The 13,556-nt window shown below is 37.9% G+C and overlaps 1 protein-coding gene across 1 annotated transcript in view; it reads right to left on the bottom strand.

Annotated features, from left to right (window-relative positions):
- The window catches only part of MYOM1 (myomesin 1), a 216,646-nt gene that overhangs the window by 122,814 nt on the left and 80,276 nt on the right, over positions 1–13,556 (bottom strand). Inside the window, exon 6 of the mRNA XM_053714953.1 lies at positions 9,230–9,322. Coding sequence (XP_053570928.1) covers positions 9,230–9,322 — 93 coding nt within the window. The remainder of the gene's footprint in view (positions 1–9,229; positions 9,323–13,556) is intronic.

The following is a 13,556-nucleotide window of genomic DNA, read 5'->3' as shown; positions in this document are numbered from 1 at the left end:
AGATTTAAGTCCCGCTGACTCATAAGCTAAGCCTATAACACTCCTCAACAAAAAAGATAAGGAAGTTGAAGAAGCCTTCAGACCCTTACGCTTCCCAAAAGTAGATAACAAACAAGGAAAAAGTTTGTCTAAAATCCTTAGTAGCTTGAAGATAAAACTTCAAAGCTTGAACCACAGCCAAATTATGAAGTAAACGTTCCTTCGAAGAAGAAGGATTAGGACACAAGGAAGGAACCACAATCTCCTGATTAATGTTACGATCAGACACCACCTTAGGAAGAAAACCCAAACAGCTACGTAGGACAGCCTTATCAGTGTGGAACACCAGATAAGTAGACTCACATTGCAAGGCAGCCATTTCAGAAACTCTGCATGCCGACACAATAGCCAATAGAAAAAGAACCTTCCAGGACAACAATTTAATGTCAACTGAATGCATAGGCTCACATGGAGCCCGTTGCAAAAACTTAAGAACAAGATTCAAACTCCAAGGTGGAGCATTAGATCTAAACACAGGTCCGATCCTGATCAGAGCCTTAAAGAAGGATTGCACATCAGGGAGCTCTGTGAGCCTCTTGTGTAGCAAAACAGATAGGGCATAAATCTGTCCCCTCAGGGAACTAGCAGAAAAGCCCTTCTCCAGACCCTCCTGGAGAAAGGAAAGAATCCTTGCAGCCTTAACCTTATGCCAGGCGAAACCACGTTCTTCACACCAGAATAATTAAGCTCTCCACACCTTATGATAGATGCGACGTGAAGTGAAGAACATTGGAATGTAAACTATGTACATTAAAATAGTAAAACATATTAAAATGCATAAAAAATGTATTTCAAGTTTTGAGGTAGAAAGTGCCCCAAAGTGTGTATATATTTGTTTATATGTTTTTATATACATATATAAACACCTAAATACACATGTATATACAGTGCAATGTACTAATATTAGCACCCTTGGTAAATATGAGCAAAGAAGGCTGTGAAATTTTTTTCTTTATTGTTTAACCTTTGATCTTTTGTTAAAAAAATACACAAAAATACTCTACTCTCATGGATATCAAACAATTGCAAAGACAACACAGGTTTGTCCAAAAATTAAAAAATAGATAAAACATCTTTGTTAAATATATGTGTGGCACAATTATTGGCACCCTTATGGATTCATATGAGAAAAATATATTTGAAGTATATTCCCATTGATATTTTACTTTTTTTTTTAGTACACCTGGGTGACTAGGAACAGGAAATAGTTCAACCATAACTTCCTGTTTCACAAGGGTATAAATATGAGGTAACACATAGGCTAAATTCCCTAGATTTATCACAATGGGTAAGACCAAGGAACATAGCTGTGATGTGCAGCAAAAGGTTGTTGAGCTTCACAAAATGGGAAGTGGCTATAAGAAAATAGAAAAAGCATTGAAAATGCCATTTTCCACCATCAGTGCAATAATTAAGAAGTTGCAAAAGGCGTTTGGATGGGTTTCAAGAAAAAAACAACTATACTCTCAACCAAAAACAGCAAGCATCTTCAGTTTGCCAGACACTACTGGAACTTCAAATGGGATCGGGTTCCACAGTCAGATGAAACCAAAATATAACTTTTTTGCAATAAACACCAAGAGGCCTATCTATCAAGCCGTCAACTGTGCTGCATTCAAGGGCACCAATATGCTCGCCTAACATTGCGGCCACGGACCTGAATACGCTCTCCATATTTATAAAAGAAGCTGTCAAAAAGCTGCGCACCAAGTACAGGGCGATGAGCATCTTCAAGACATCCGGCGCGGAGCATCCTCTTCTTACGACGTCTTCTGAGAGATGAAGTTTCCCTTTAAATGACGTCATCCAAGATGGCGTCCCTTACATTCCGATTGGTTGATAAAATTCTATCAGCCAATAGGAATTAAGGTGGAAAAAATCCTATTGGCTGTTGCAATCAGCCATCCAATAGGATTGAGCTTTCATCCTATTGGCTGATCCAATCAGCCAATAGGATTGAGCTTGCATTCTATTGGCTATTCCAATCAGCCAATAGAATGCAAGCTTAATCCTATTGGCTGATTGTATCAGCCAATAGGATGAAAGGCTGAAAGCCAATCGGAATGTAAGGGACACCATCTTGGATGACATCATTTAAAGGGAAACTTCATTCTCCAGAAGACATCGTAAGAAGAGGATGCTCCGCGCTGGATGTCTTGAAGATGGAGCCGCTCCGCGCCGGATGGATGAAGATAGAAGATGCCGTCTGGATGAAGACTTCTGCCGGCTTGGATGAAGACTTCTGCCGGCTTCGCTGAGGACTTGTGTCGCTTCATTGAGGATGGATGTCCGGTCTTCAAAAACTGTAAGTGGAACTTCGGGGGTTAGTGTTAGGTTTTTTTAAGGGTTTATTGGGTGGGTTTTAATTTTAGGTTAGTGAGTTTGGGCTGAAAAAGAGCTAAATGCCCTTTTTAAGGGCAATGCTCATACATATGCCCTTTTCAGGGCAATGGGGAGCTTAGGTTTTTTTAGATAGGGATTTATTTGGGGGGTTGGTTGTGTGGGTGGTGGGTTTTACTGTTGGGGGGTATTTGTATTTTTATTTACAGGTAAAAGAGCTGATTTCTTTGGGGCAATGTCCTGCAAAAGGCTCTTTTAAGGGCCATTGGTAGTTTAGTGTAGGCTAGGGTTTTTTATTTTGGGAGGGCTTTTTTATTTTCATAGGGCTATTAGATTAGGTGTAATTAGTTTAGTTTAAATATTTGATAATTTATTTTTTATTTTGTGTAACATAGTGTTTTTATTTTGTGTAACTTAGTTGTTATTTTTTGTAACTTAGTCATTTTTAATAGTAGATTTAAATAATTTGAGTAGGGTTAGGTGTTTAAATATGTAATATAGTTAATTTAATTGTTAGTTTAATGTAATTTTAGTATAATAGTTAGGGTAGGTTAATTAATAGTTTAATATAGTTTAATGTAATTTAATGTAATTTTAGTATAATAGTTAGGGTAGATTAATGAATAGTTTAATATAGTTTAATGTAATTGTAGTATAATAGTTAGGGTAGGTTCATTAATAGTTTAATATAGCTTATTTTACATTTATTATAAGATAGGGATGAGTTAATATTTAATGTAAAGTTAGCGGGTTGTTAGGTTAAGGGGTTAATAGCTTAATTTAGTTTATGGCGATGTGGGGGGCTGGCAGTTTAGGGGTTAATAGGTTTAGTAAGTGGTAGTGATGTGGGAGGCCAGGGGTTTAGGGGTTGATACATTTATTTAGTTGCGGTGGTGTCCGGGAGCGGTGGGATAGGGGTTAATAACTTTATTTAGTTGCCGTGGGCTCGGGGAGCGGCGGGATAGGGGTTAATAACTTAATTTAGTTGCAGCGGTGTCCGGGAGCGGCGGGATAGGGGTTAATAACATGATGTAGGTGGCGGTGGGCTCGGTGAGCGGCGGGATAGGGGTTAATAAAATTATGTAGGTTGCAACGATGTCAGGGGCAACAGATTAGGGGTGTTTAGACTCAGGGTACATGTTAGGGTGTTAGGTGTAAACATAACTTTTATTCTAGCATAGAAATCAATGGGATATCTGGCAGCATCGAACATAAGCTTTCACTGCTTTCAGACTCCTATTGATTCCTATGGCATCCGCAGCCTCCAGGGTGGCGGACTGAAAACCAGGTACGCTGGGCCGGAATAGTGGCGAAGCGTACCTGTTAGAAATTTGATAAATGGCAAAAGTTCTCAGATAGTGCCGAATTTGTATTTGGAACATTTGTAATGACATAAGCATCGATCTGTGTCGGCTTGAGAGAGGCGGATTGTATATTACGTCACAAATTTCAACTTTTGCTGGTCTGTAGGCTTTGATAAATGGGGCAAATCAGGCTAGCTACAATTACGCTGCGGTCAACGACTAGAAGTGGGTTTGGCACACACAGAGAAGTAGCCATATGGAAAAGTACCTCATGCCCACGGTTAAATGTGGTGGTGGCTCTTTAATGTTTTGGGGCTGTTTTTCTGCCAGATGACCTGGACATTTTGTTAGGATACATGGCACTATAAAAAAAACAGATATTAAATGAACACCTGACTGCCTCTGCCAGAAACTTTAAAGTTGAATCTTTCCAGGAGGACAATGATTCAAAATATACATCAAAATCAATACAAAAATGGTTTACTGACCACAAAATCAGGGTCCTGCCATGGCCATCCCAGTTCCCTGACTTGAAACCCATAGAAAACCTGTGGGGTGAACTGAAGAGGAGAGTCCACCAGCGTCTACCTCAAAATTTGAAGTATCTGGAGAGATTCTGTATTGAGGAATTTTCTCAGATTCCTTGCCATCTATTCTCCAACCTTATCAGGCATTAATAGGAGAAGAAGCTGTTATCTTGGCAAAGGAAAGTAGCACAAAGTATTGACTAAAAGGGTGCCAATAATTATGCCACACATATATTTAACAAAGATAAACCTGTGTTGTGTTTGCAATTGTTTGATATCCATGACAACAGAGTATTTTTGTGTATTTTTTGAACAAAAGATAAAAAGGTTAAATTTTTCACAGCCTTCTTTGCTCACATTTACCAAGGGTGTTAATAGTAGTGGAGGGCACTATAATATACACACATATTTAGACATATATATATATATATATATATATATATATACAATATAGCCATTTACAGTCAAATACCTAGTCATATACCATATACCTTTTAAATCTTATAAAACATTTTGGGCCAGTTTACAAGCACGCTTCCATAGACTCCAATGGGAGCCTCGAATCTAAGCGCAGCTAAGGTGATAAGTAGCGCTGCGATGGCAGTAAATTTAAATATACCGGTATATGAATATGCTTATACACATATATATGTATGTGTTACTATGTGTATATATACATATTAACACATAAACATATACTGTATGTATATAAGCATATACATATATATTTACAGGGAACACAAAGTTCCCATAGACACCCCACTCCCACCAACTTTACACCTAAAATACTGCCTAGTGCAGTAATTTTATTAAAAAATAGATGCAACTATCTTTATTTTTTTAAATAAAATACACTACACAGTATTTTGGGGGCATTTGGGGCACATTTATAAAATTAATATAATAAATAATGAATTTTCTAAGCGCTAATTACTACCGTGAGCTTGCGGTAGCAATAACCAGCCACTTGTAATGGCTGGTTAATTATCGTTTGCCAGCAAACTTGTAATCTAGCCCTTAATTAATATTTATATGAATACTTTTTATTACACTCTAGGAAAGTGAAAAACACACAAGAAGGAGGGCAAGGCAGATCTAAGTGTAGTAAAAAAGTCATATGGTATTTAATGATATAAACATATAAAATGTGCACTCACACAGTATGACCTTATAAAAATGTAAAAAAGAACTTTAGTAGTGCTCAGAGGGTTCTATACAACAGACAGGATGTAGGTGTGCAGATGATATAAAATGTATCATGTATCATCACATGCTGCGGTCTTTGGATACGCACGCACAACGGCTCTGGTACCGGTAGAAGGAGCTCAGACTTCATCGTGTGCACTGTTCTTCAAAAACACAGACTATGGGGCATATCGCGCAAGTTCCGTACGGAGCTTGAAGCCCTGTGTTTCTGGCGAGCCTTCAGGCTTTCCAAGACCGACGATGTGCAGGGTACGTCCTTGGTCGTTAAGTGTATTTTTTTTGGCGGATGTACCCTGCATGTCGTCGGTCGTTAAGGGGTTAATATACTTCATAATACATTTTTTATGAGGTCATACTGTATGAGTGCACATTTTATATGTTTATATCATTAAATACCATTTGACTGTTTTTACTACACTTAGATCTGCCTTGCCCTCCTTCTTGTGTGTTTTTCCCTTTCCTAGAGTTTTTGTGTGTGCTAACCAGCGTAATAGCAGTAATTGGAACAGCTGCAGTCAGTATCTGGAAATCCTTTGTACGTGTTGCAAGAAGTCAATGTGACACACTTGGTTGTATATATCCTTTTTGCTGGTGATATATATGCTGTATAAGTGTTTTTAAAAAGCTTGAGTATATCTTGATTTGTCATATATATATCTTGGAAAATTTGATATCACTGTGTTAGTAGTGAAGTGTCGTTCTTTAACTACATTTTTTTTTTTTTTTATTATAAACTGTATATTTGAGTGTAACTCTTTATTTTAGTGTACTTATGTTGTGTTTGGTGCACATTTTTTTTTACCCATTATACTTTACGCTAGGAGGCTGATTTACAAAATGTCTGTCGGACCTGATCCGACAGTACGGATCAGATCCGACAGACATCGCTGAATGCGGAGAGCAATACAGCATTGCACCAGCAGCTCACAAGAGCTGCTGGTGCAATGCCGCCCCCTGCAGACTCGCGGCCAATGGGCCGCCAGCAGGGGGTGTCAATCAACCCGATCGTACTCGATCGGGTTGAAAATTGTGACGATTCCTGTCCGCCTCATCAGAGCAGGCAAACAGGGTTATGGAGCAGCAGTCTTTAGACCGCTGCTTCATAACTGCTGTTTCTGGCGAGTCTTAAGACTCGCCAGAAACACAGGCCCTCAAGCTCCATCCAGAGCTTGATAAATGAGCCTCATAGTCTTCAGTTGCGCTAACCCAATGAACGAAAATTATATTTGTGCTTGAGCGCACTTATTTACTTCCAACTTGTAATACGCACGCAAGTTAGCGCAGTTGCGATATTGCTTTAGCGCGCCACTTGTAATCTAGCCCAATAAGTGCAACAGCTCTAGCACAAGGGAATGAAAAGGCACAACACTGAATGGGGTTAAATAATGGAGTCAGTTTTCTGTAGGTGTAATAATCATGTGGCATGATTTGGGGGGGGGGTTAAACGCATTGCTCAGTTGTGTCCTACTGAGGCTTCCGCAGCGGAGACGATCTGTGTGCAGCTGCTTTGAACTTAACGACCAGGTAGCGACTGCACACAAACTTGCTCTAGCTAAATTTAGGCTGATAAGCTGTCTGTAGATGACAAGCCCTAGCAAGCCTGCGACTATCGTGAGGATGAAAGGCTTTCCTTAAAGCGACTTCTATTGCAGTGTATGACGCCCTAATCCGACTTCCAGCTGCAAGACTTTAGTCGAACTTGTGAGTACGGATTGTTTTTTGTATCTCAATATTGTGCTACTCGCTTAAGGAGATCTTTTTCTCCCTTACTAGGAACAAGACTTTTGAGAGCTGAAAAAACCTGAATGCTCCAACATCAATTTGGAATCTTTTCATGTTCAGTACTTATTGTTGCAACATTTGTTGCCATTGAATGTGTCTTTTTTATATGCTTTTGTGTGTTTTTAAAATTACTGAATTGTCTACAGTTTACATTAAATTGTTTTTAAATTCTGTTATCCTGTAACTCTTATGAAATAAGTAAAAGTAATTCAAACATAGGTATAAGCATTTTAAAATTGTTATAATTTGTATAGTATTAAAGATTTTGTTATCCCTTTACCCTACACTTTATCTTTTGTGCAATCTAGTACCTTGTTTTTGAATTGTAACAGAGCAAAACTCAGATAGCTGGTTTGTCTCTATTTTATAGCTACAGTTGAATAACACTGAAAAACCCTATGAAACAATACAGTCATTTGTACAAAAGGATTGTTATCACGGTAGCAGCAGAGAAGTCAGACATCTATAACTTGTGTCAGCTGCAAACTAGTTCAGTATTCTTCTGAGGATCTCATTTAAAGGAGTTTCATGAATATTCCAATAATTAATTTCTGATTCACAAATAGATCTGTAATCATATCTGGATTAATTAAGGTGAGTAAAGGGGAAAAAATGCAGAATCTTTAAAAACAGCTCCTCTCAAATGATTAATTATTATAGAAATTAACCACTATGTTACAGCTTTACTAAAATATTTGAAATAGATTTTACAGTATGGCCTAGCCCTAGTAACTGCACAAAGTTATACAGCAAAACTTTTAAAAACAGTGTCTAATGTGTGTGTGGTTATGTCCTGTCTTATGCTCATAAAAAATATCATAATTTACTTGACTATTACATACAGGCAGGGGCATATTTTGGCCTAGGCAAATAAGGCACTTGCCTAGGGCGGCAAATTGAAGGGGGCAGCACATTTTTTGTGGCTATATTTGTAAGAAGCTTGCAGTTATTTTAGAAATATTATACAGGTATATAATGGGAGATTTTGCCCAAGGAGCTTACATTCAAGGTTGGTATAAAAAGAGAGTGCCCATGGAACTTACAGTTTCGAGGTAACTCTGACATTTTCATTTATGTAGGTAGCTATTTCCTTTAGTTCTGTTGGCTTTCAGCACTCAGTATTGTGTTTGGGGAAGTATTGTTTCAAGAAATCTGTGTTTGGGGGTTTATATATATATATATATATATTGCAGTGATAGGTAGAGATGTGTGTTTGTGTGCATGTGTGACCATGTATATATGTATAACACTATGTGTGTATGCATCTGTGTTTGTTTATATGTGTTTGTGCCTGTATATGTATGTATGTGAGTGCTTTTCAAGCCCTGGTTAACAAAAAAAAAATTTATGTTACTATATGAGCAAAACATATTATGGCCAAAAAAGGCCTAAAACCTGGGGGGTGGGGTGGATTAGGGCAGCACAAAACCTAAATACACCACTGCAAACAGACCTATATTAAAGGGACACTTAAGTAAAAATAAACGTATGATTCAGATAGAGCAGTAGTTTTAATATACTTTCCAAATAAATTCCATTCTCAAATTTTGTGCAGTCTATTTAAATACACACTTTCTGGGAACAAGATACTACTGAGCATGTGCACAAGCTCACAGGGTATACGTATACTGTCACATGATACAGGGGGGCAGAAAAATGGGAGAGAGAAAAAAAAATTGACGGAAACAAATCTACTGCTTATTTGAAATTCAGAGTAGGTGTTATTGTTCATCATGCACCTGTTAATTATGTGATTCTACTGTATTTAGTAATCCTTTAAGCAATGTGAGAGTTTTCTCTCCAGTGAGAATTATCTGTCCAGTTCATTTGTTGTACTTTTGGAGCCTCCTTTCAAATTAGAAGCTTATTAATGTTCCCTTTAGTAAATATAATCCATAGATTTGAATTGCAATGCAGTTATAAAAGTCTTATAAAAATGACATAAGCAAAGATAATTAATTGATTACTTGATATATAATCATTATGATTGATTGACATGTAATATTTCTGAGCTCATTTATTTCTACTCACTTGGTAATCTCCATTGTGTGAATGCCATATCCGCTTTCAATATTGTACTTCCCAGGATGGAGTTGATCGTCGATAGGCACGTTATTTTTGTACCTGAAGGATGAAAATATGTGCATAAATATAACATGCTGAGATTAGCTGATTGTTTCTGGTATAAAGTCTGTAAAACATACAGAAACACAGTGAAACCCTATTCCAAACCCGTAGAATTACAGTACAGAATTATCACAGACAAGTTTGACGTCTTTTTTTTATGTCTTCTTTTTTTAAAGCCAGTCCTTAAAAGCTGCCTATGGAACTAGTAAAAATGCTCAAATTACTTATGTTTTGCACCAAGAAAACCGGATTAAATATGTGAAAAAATATTAGAAGTAGCAGTTTCACAGGTTTTCCAAGTGCACTATTACAGGGTCTTCAATAGCCTTCATTTAACCAAAACATACACAACCAAAACAGCTATTTGATTATCCATTCATGATAACTTCCCAAATGGTCTGTATACAGTTTTGTTTTTTACTTAAGGAGACACTATAACATTTGTTTTCTTCCAAATGTCTTGTTATATCCAAGAGTATTTAATGTATGGGAAATTGTACCTTCATGTATATTTTGTTTTTTAAAAAAGCTGGCTTTGCTCATTAAAACCATCACCTGTTGCTCTCTATGATATTTCGATAACAATGGGCTGAGCCTGTAAGTAAAGCAGACCTGATAATGTTACCTATGTTAAGTATTACAATGCTAATTAAGGCTGAGGAGGCTGAATGAGCACAGCTAGCTATTTTCAGTTACAAAATCTCTTGCTCCCTCCTACCCCACACTGGGAGATGAACCTATGCTATTGTCTCCTTTTTACATAGCTTGTCTACAGAAAATAAAATCAGACAAGTATAGCTATTTCTAATAACAAAATAAAGTTAAGGGAGCTATTTGCAGACAATTAAATATACTCCAGCAGATAAAATAGTAACATAGACTACTGGAAACACATTAAAGGGGAGAAAATGTACAATCTCCCTTTAAAGGCAGATAGTACTCACAATATTATATCATGTGTATGAAACAGCAGTGGTTAAACATTTAAAAATATATTTCTTTCGGGGGGGCGGAGCATGGCCGTTCCGGAACATGGCCGCACACAGATAGAGCTCTGGTCTGGGCATTCTAATCACTCAACATAAACACCTCACAGCAGCTTCGGAAATCAAATAGGCTGCAGCAGGAAGGGGCCAGGCTATGAGAGAGTCCCTCAACAGAGAAATGGTATGAGATTAGACCGAGAGAACAGGGGAAACAAATACGCAGCGTTATTGAAAATGACGCCATCTTGAGAAGCGCACTTTCACAAGCGGCTCAAATCACAGACATCGCAGTGACCATCAGTGATATTTGAACCTTCATGCTGAAAAACCATACACAGCCTTGAGAAGGTTCAATACAGAGATCAGCAAATACTGTAAGGCATACATGGCTACGAAGTTAAGGGTCTATGTGATACCAAAGCTGACAATTTTTATAACAGTAACAACACGCTGCAATACCTTAACAGATTGTGCCTTATACCAGAGATTATATCTATCCAAGGACACCATTTAACTATCTAGAAGAAAAAGATGACTGCTTATTAGACATGTGCGTTTCGATTCGGAACAAATCGAAATTCGGCCGAATTTGTTAAATTCAGAGATTTGGATTGATTCGAATTTCCGAATTACGATAGTACCGAATCTACCGAATAAATCCGAACTAATTCGGATGGCCATGGATTACACTAGTATTGTACAGTATATTAGGTTATATCACTCTGCTATGGGTTACACCTAATATACAGTACATAATACTAGTCTAATACACAGCACATCCCACCTAACACATACCGAAATTCCGAATTTCCGAATCGAACCGAATCCAGCCAAATTTATTCAAATCCGAAACGAATCCGAAGCGAATGCATTTGCTTTTTTCCGAATTCGAATCGATCCAAAAAACGAAATTCAAAAACATCCGAATCGATCCGAACCGAACCAAATTTTTCCGCCATGCACAAGTCTACTGCTTATATCTTCAAAATAAATAAATACTCATCATATTTACATTACAGTCAGCAGATATGAGAGGAAAGTGAAAGTCTACAACATGCATTAGCAATATAAAGTGAAATATATATACACCAGATGAGCTGGAGTTGCTGCAAATTTGTTCTATATTCTGTAGTATTGCCAGAAATACAGTATATTCTTGAACTTATCAAACTAAAATACTACTAGATTACACTAGGGCAGGGCGATATGGGTGGAATTTATTTTTTATTAATAATTACTATAACACCTTAGTTTCTTCTGTTATGTGTGATCAGTCCACGGGTCATCATTACTTCTGGGATATTATCTGCTCCCCTACAGGAAGTGCAAGAGGATTCACCCAGCAGAGTTGCTATATAGCTCCTCCCCTCTACGTCACCTCCAGTCATTCTCTTGCACCCAAAGACTAGATAGGAGGTGTGAGAGGACTATGGTGATTATACTTAGTTTTTATAACTTCAATCAAAAGTTTGTTATTTTACAATAGCACCGGAGCGTGTTATTACTTCTCTGGCAGAGTTTGAAGAAGAATCTACCAGAGTTTTTCTTATGATTTTAACCGGAGTAGTTAAGATCATATTGCTGTTTCTCGGCCATCTGAGGGAGGTAAAAGCTTCAGATCAGGGGACAGCGGGCAGTTGAATCTGCATTGAGGTATGTAGCAGTTTTTATTTTCTGAATGGAATTGATGAGAAAATCCTGCCATACCGTTATAATGACATGTATGTATACTCTACACTTCAGTATTCTGGGGATGGTATTTCACCGGAATTACTCTGTAAAAGTACATTAAACCTTTTAATAGGTATTTAATCCATGTTAAACGTTTTTGCTGGAATGTAGAATCGTTTGCATTTCTGAGGTACTGAGTGAATAAATATTTGGGCATTATTTTTCCACTTGGCAGTTTGCTTGTTTTGATTATGACAGTTTCGTTTCTCTCTCACTGCTGTGTGTGGGGGGAGGGGCCGTTTTTGGCGCTCTTTGCTACGCATCAAAAATTTCCAGTCAGTTACTCTTGTATTTTCTGCATGATCCGGTTCATCTCTAACAGAACTCAGGGGTCTTCAAACTTCTTTGAAGGGAGGTAGATTCTCTCAGCAGAGCTGTGAGACTTATGTAGTGACTGTGTTTTAAAACGTTGCTCTGTGATTTTTATGTTTAAAATTTAATTAGTGTTACTTTACTAATGGGAACAAACCTTTGCTAACAAGTTGTGTTGTTTTTAAAGAGTGATGCTATAACTGTTTTTTCAGTTCATTATTTCAACTGTCATTTAATCGTTTAGTGTTTCTTTGAGGCACAGTTTTTTGTTAAATAAGATTGTAACCAAGTTGCATGTTTATTGCTAGTGTGTTAAACATGTCTGATTCAGAGGAAGATACCTGTGTCATTTGTTCCAATGCCAAGGTGGAGCCCAATAGAAATTTATGTACTAACTGTATTGATGCTACTTTAAATAAAAGCCAATCTGTACAAATTGAACAAATTTCACCAAACAGCGAGGGGAGAGTTATGCCGTCTAACTCGTCTCACGTGTCAGTACCTGCGTCTCCCGCCCGGGAGGTGCGTGATATTATGGCGCCTGGTACATCTGGGCAGCCATTACAAATAACATTACAAGATATGGCTACTGTTATGACTGAAGTTTTGGCTAAGTTACCAGAACTAAGAGGCAAGCGTGATCACTCTGGGGTGAGAACAGAGTGCGCTGATAATTCTAGGGCCATGTCTGATACTGCGTCACAGCTTGCAGAGCATGAGGACGGAGAGCTTCATTCTGTAGGTGACGGTTCTGATCCAAGCAGATTGGATTCAGATATTTCAAATTTTAAATTTAAATTGGAAAACCTCCGTGTATTACTAGGGGAGGTCTTAGCGGCTCTTAACGATTGTAACACTGTTGCAATACCAGAGAAAATGTGTAGGTTGGATAAATACTTTGCGGTACCGGCGAGTACTGACGTTTTTCCTATACCTAAGAGATTAACTGAAATTGTTACTAAGGAGTGGGATAGACCCGGTGTGCCGTTCTCACCCCCTCCAATATTTAGAAAGATGTTTCCAATAGACGCCACCACACGGGACTTATGGCAAACGGTCCCTAAGGTGGAGGGAGCAGTTTCTACTTTAGCTAAGCGCACCACTATCCCGGTGGAGGATAGCTGTGCTTTTTCAGATCCTATGGATAAAAAATTAGAGGGTTACCTTAAGAAAATGTTTGTTCAACAAGGTTTTATATTGCA

Source organism: Bombina bombina, chromosome 5 (genome assembly GCF_027579735.1).
Source record: "Bombina bombina isolate aBomBom1 chromosome 5, aBomBom1.pri, whole genome shotgun sequence".
In the NCBI taxonomy this organism is placed as follows: Eukaryota; Metazoa; Chordata; class Amphibia; order Anura; family Bombinatoridae; genus Bombina; species Bombina bombina.
Note: the sequence above shows the minus strand (reverse complement) of the source record. Positions and strands in the feature narration are given on the sequence as shown.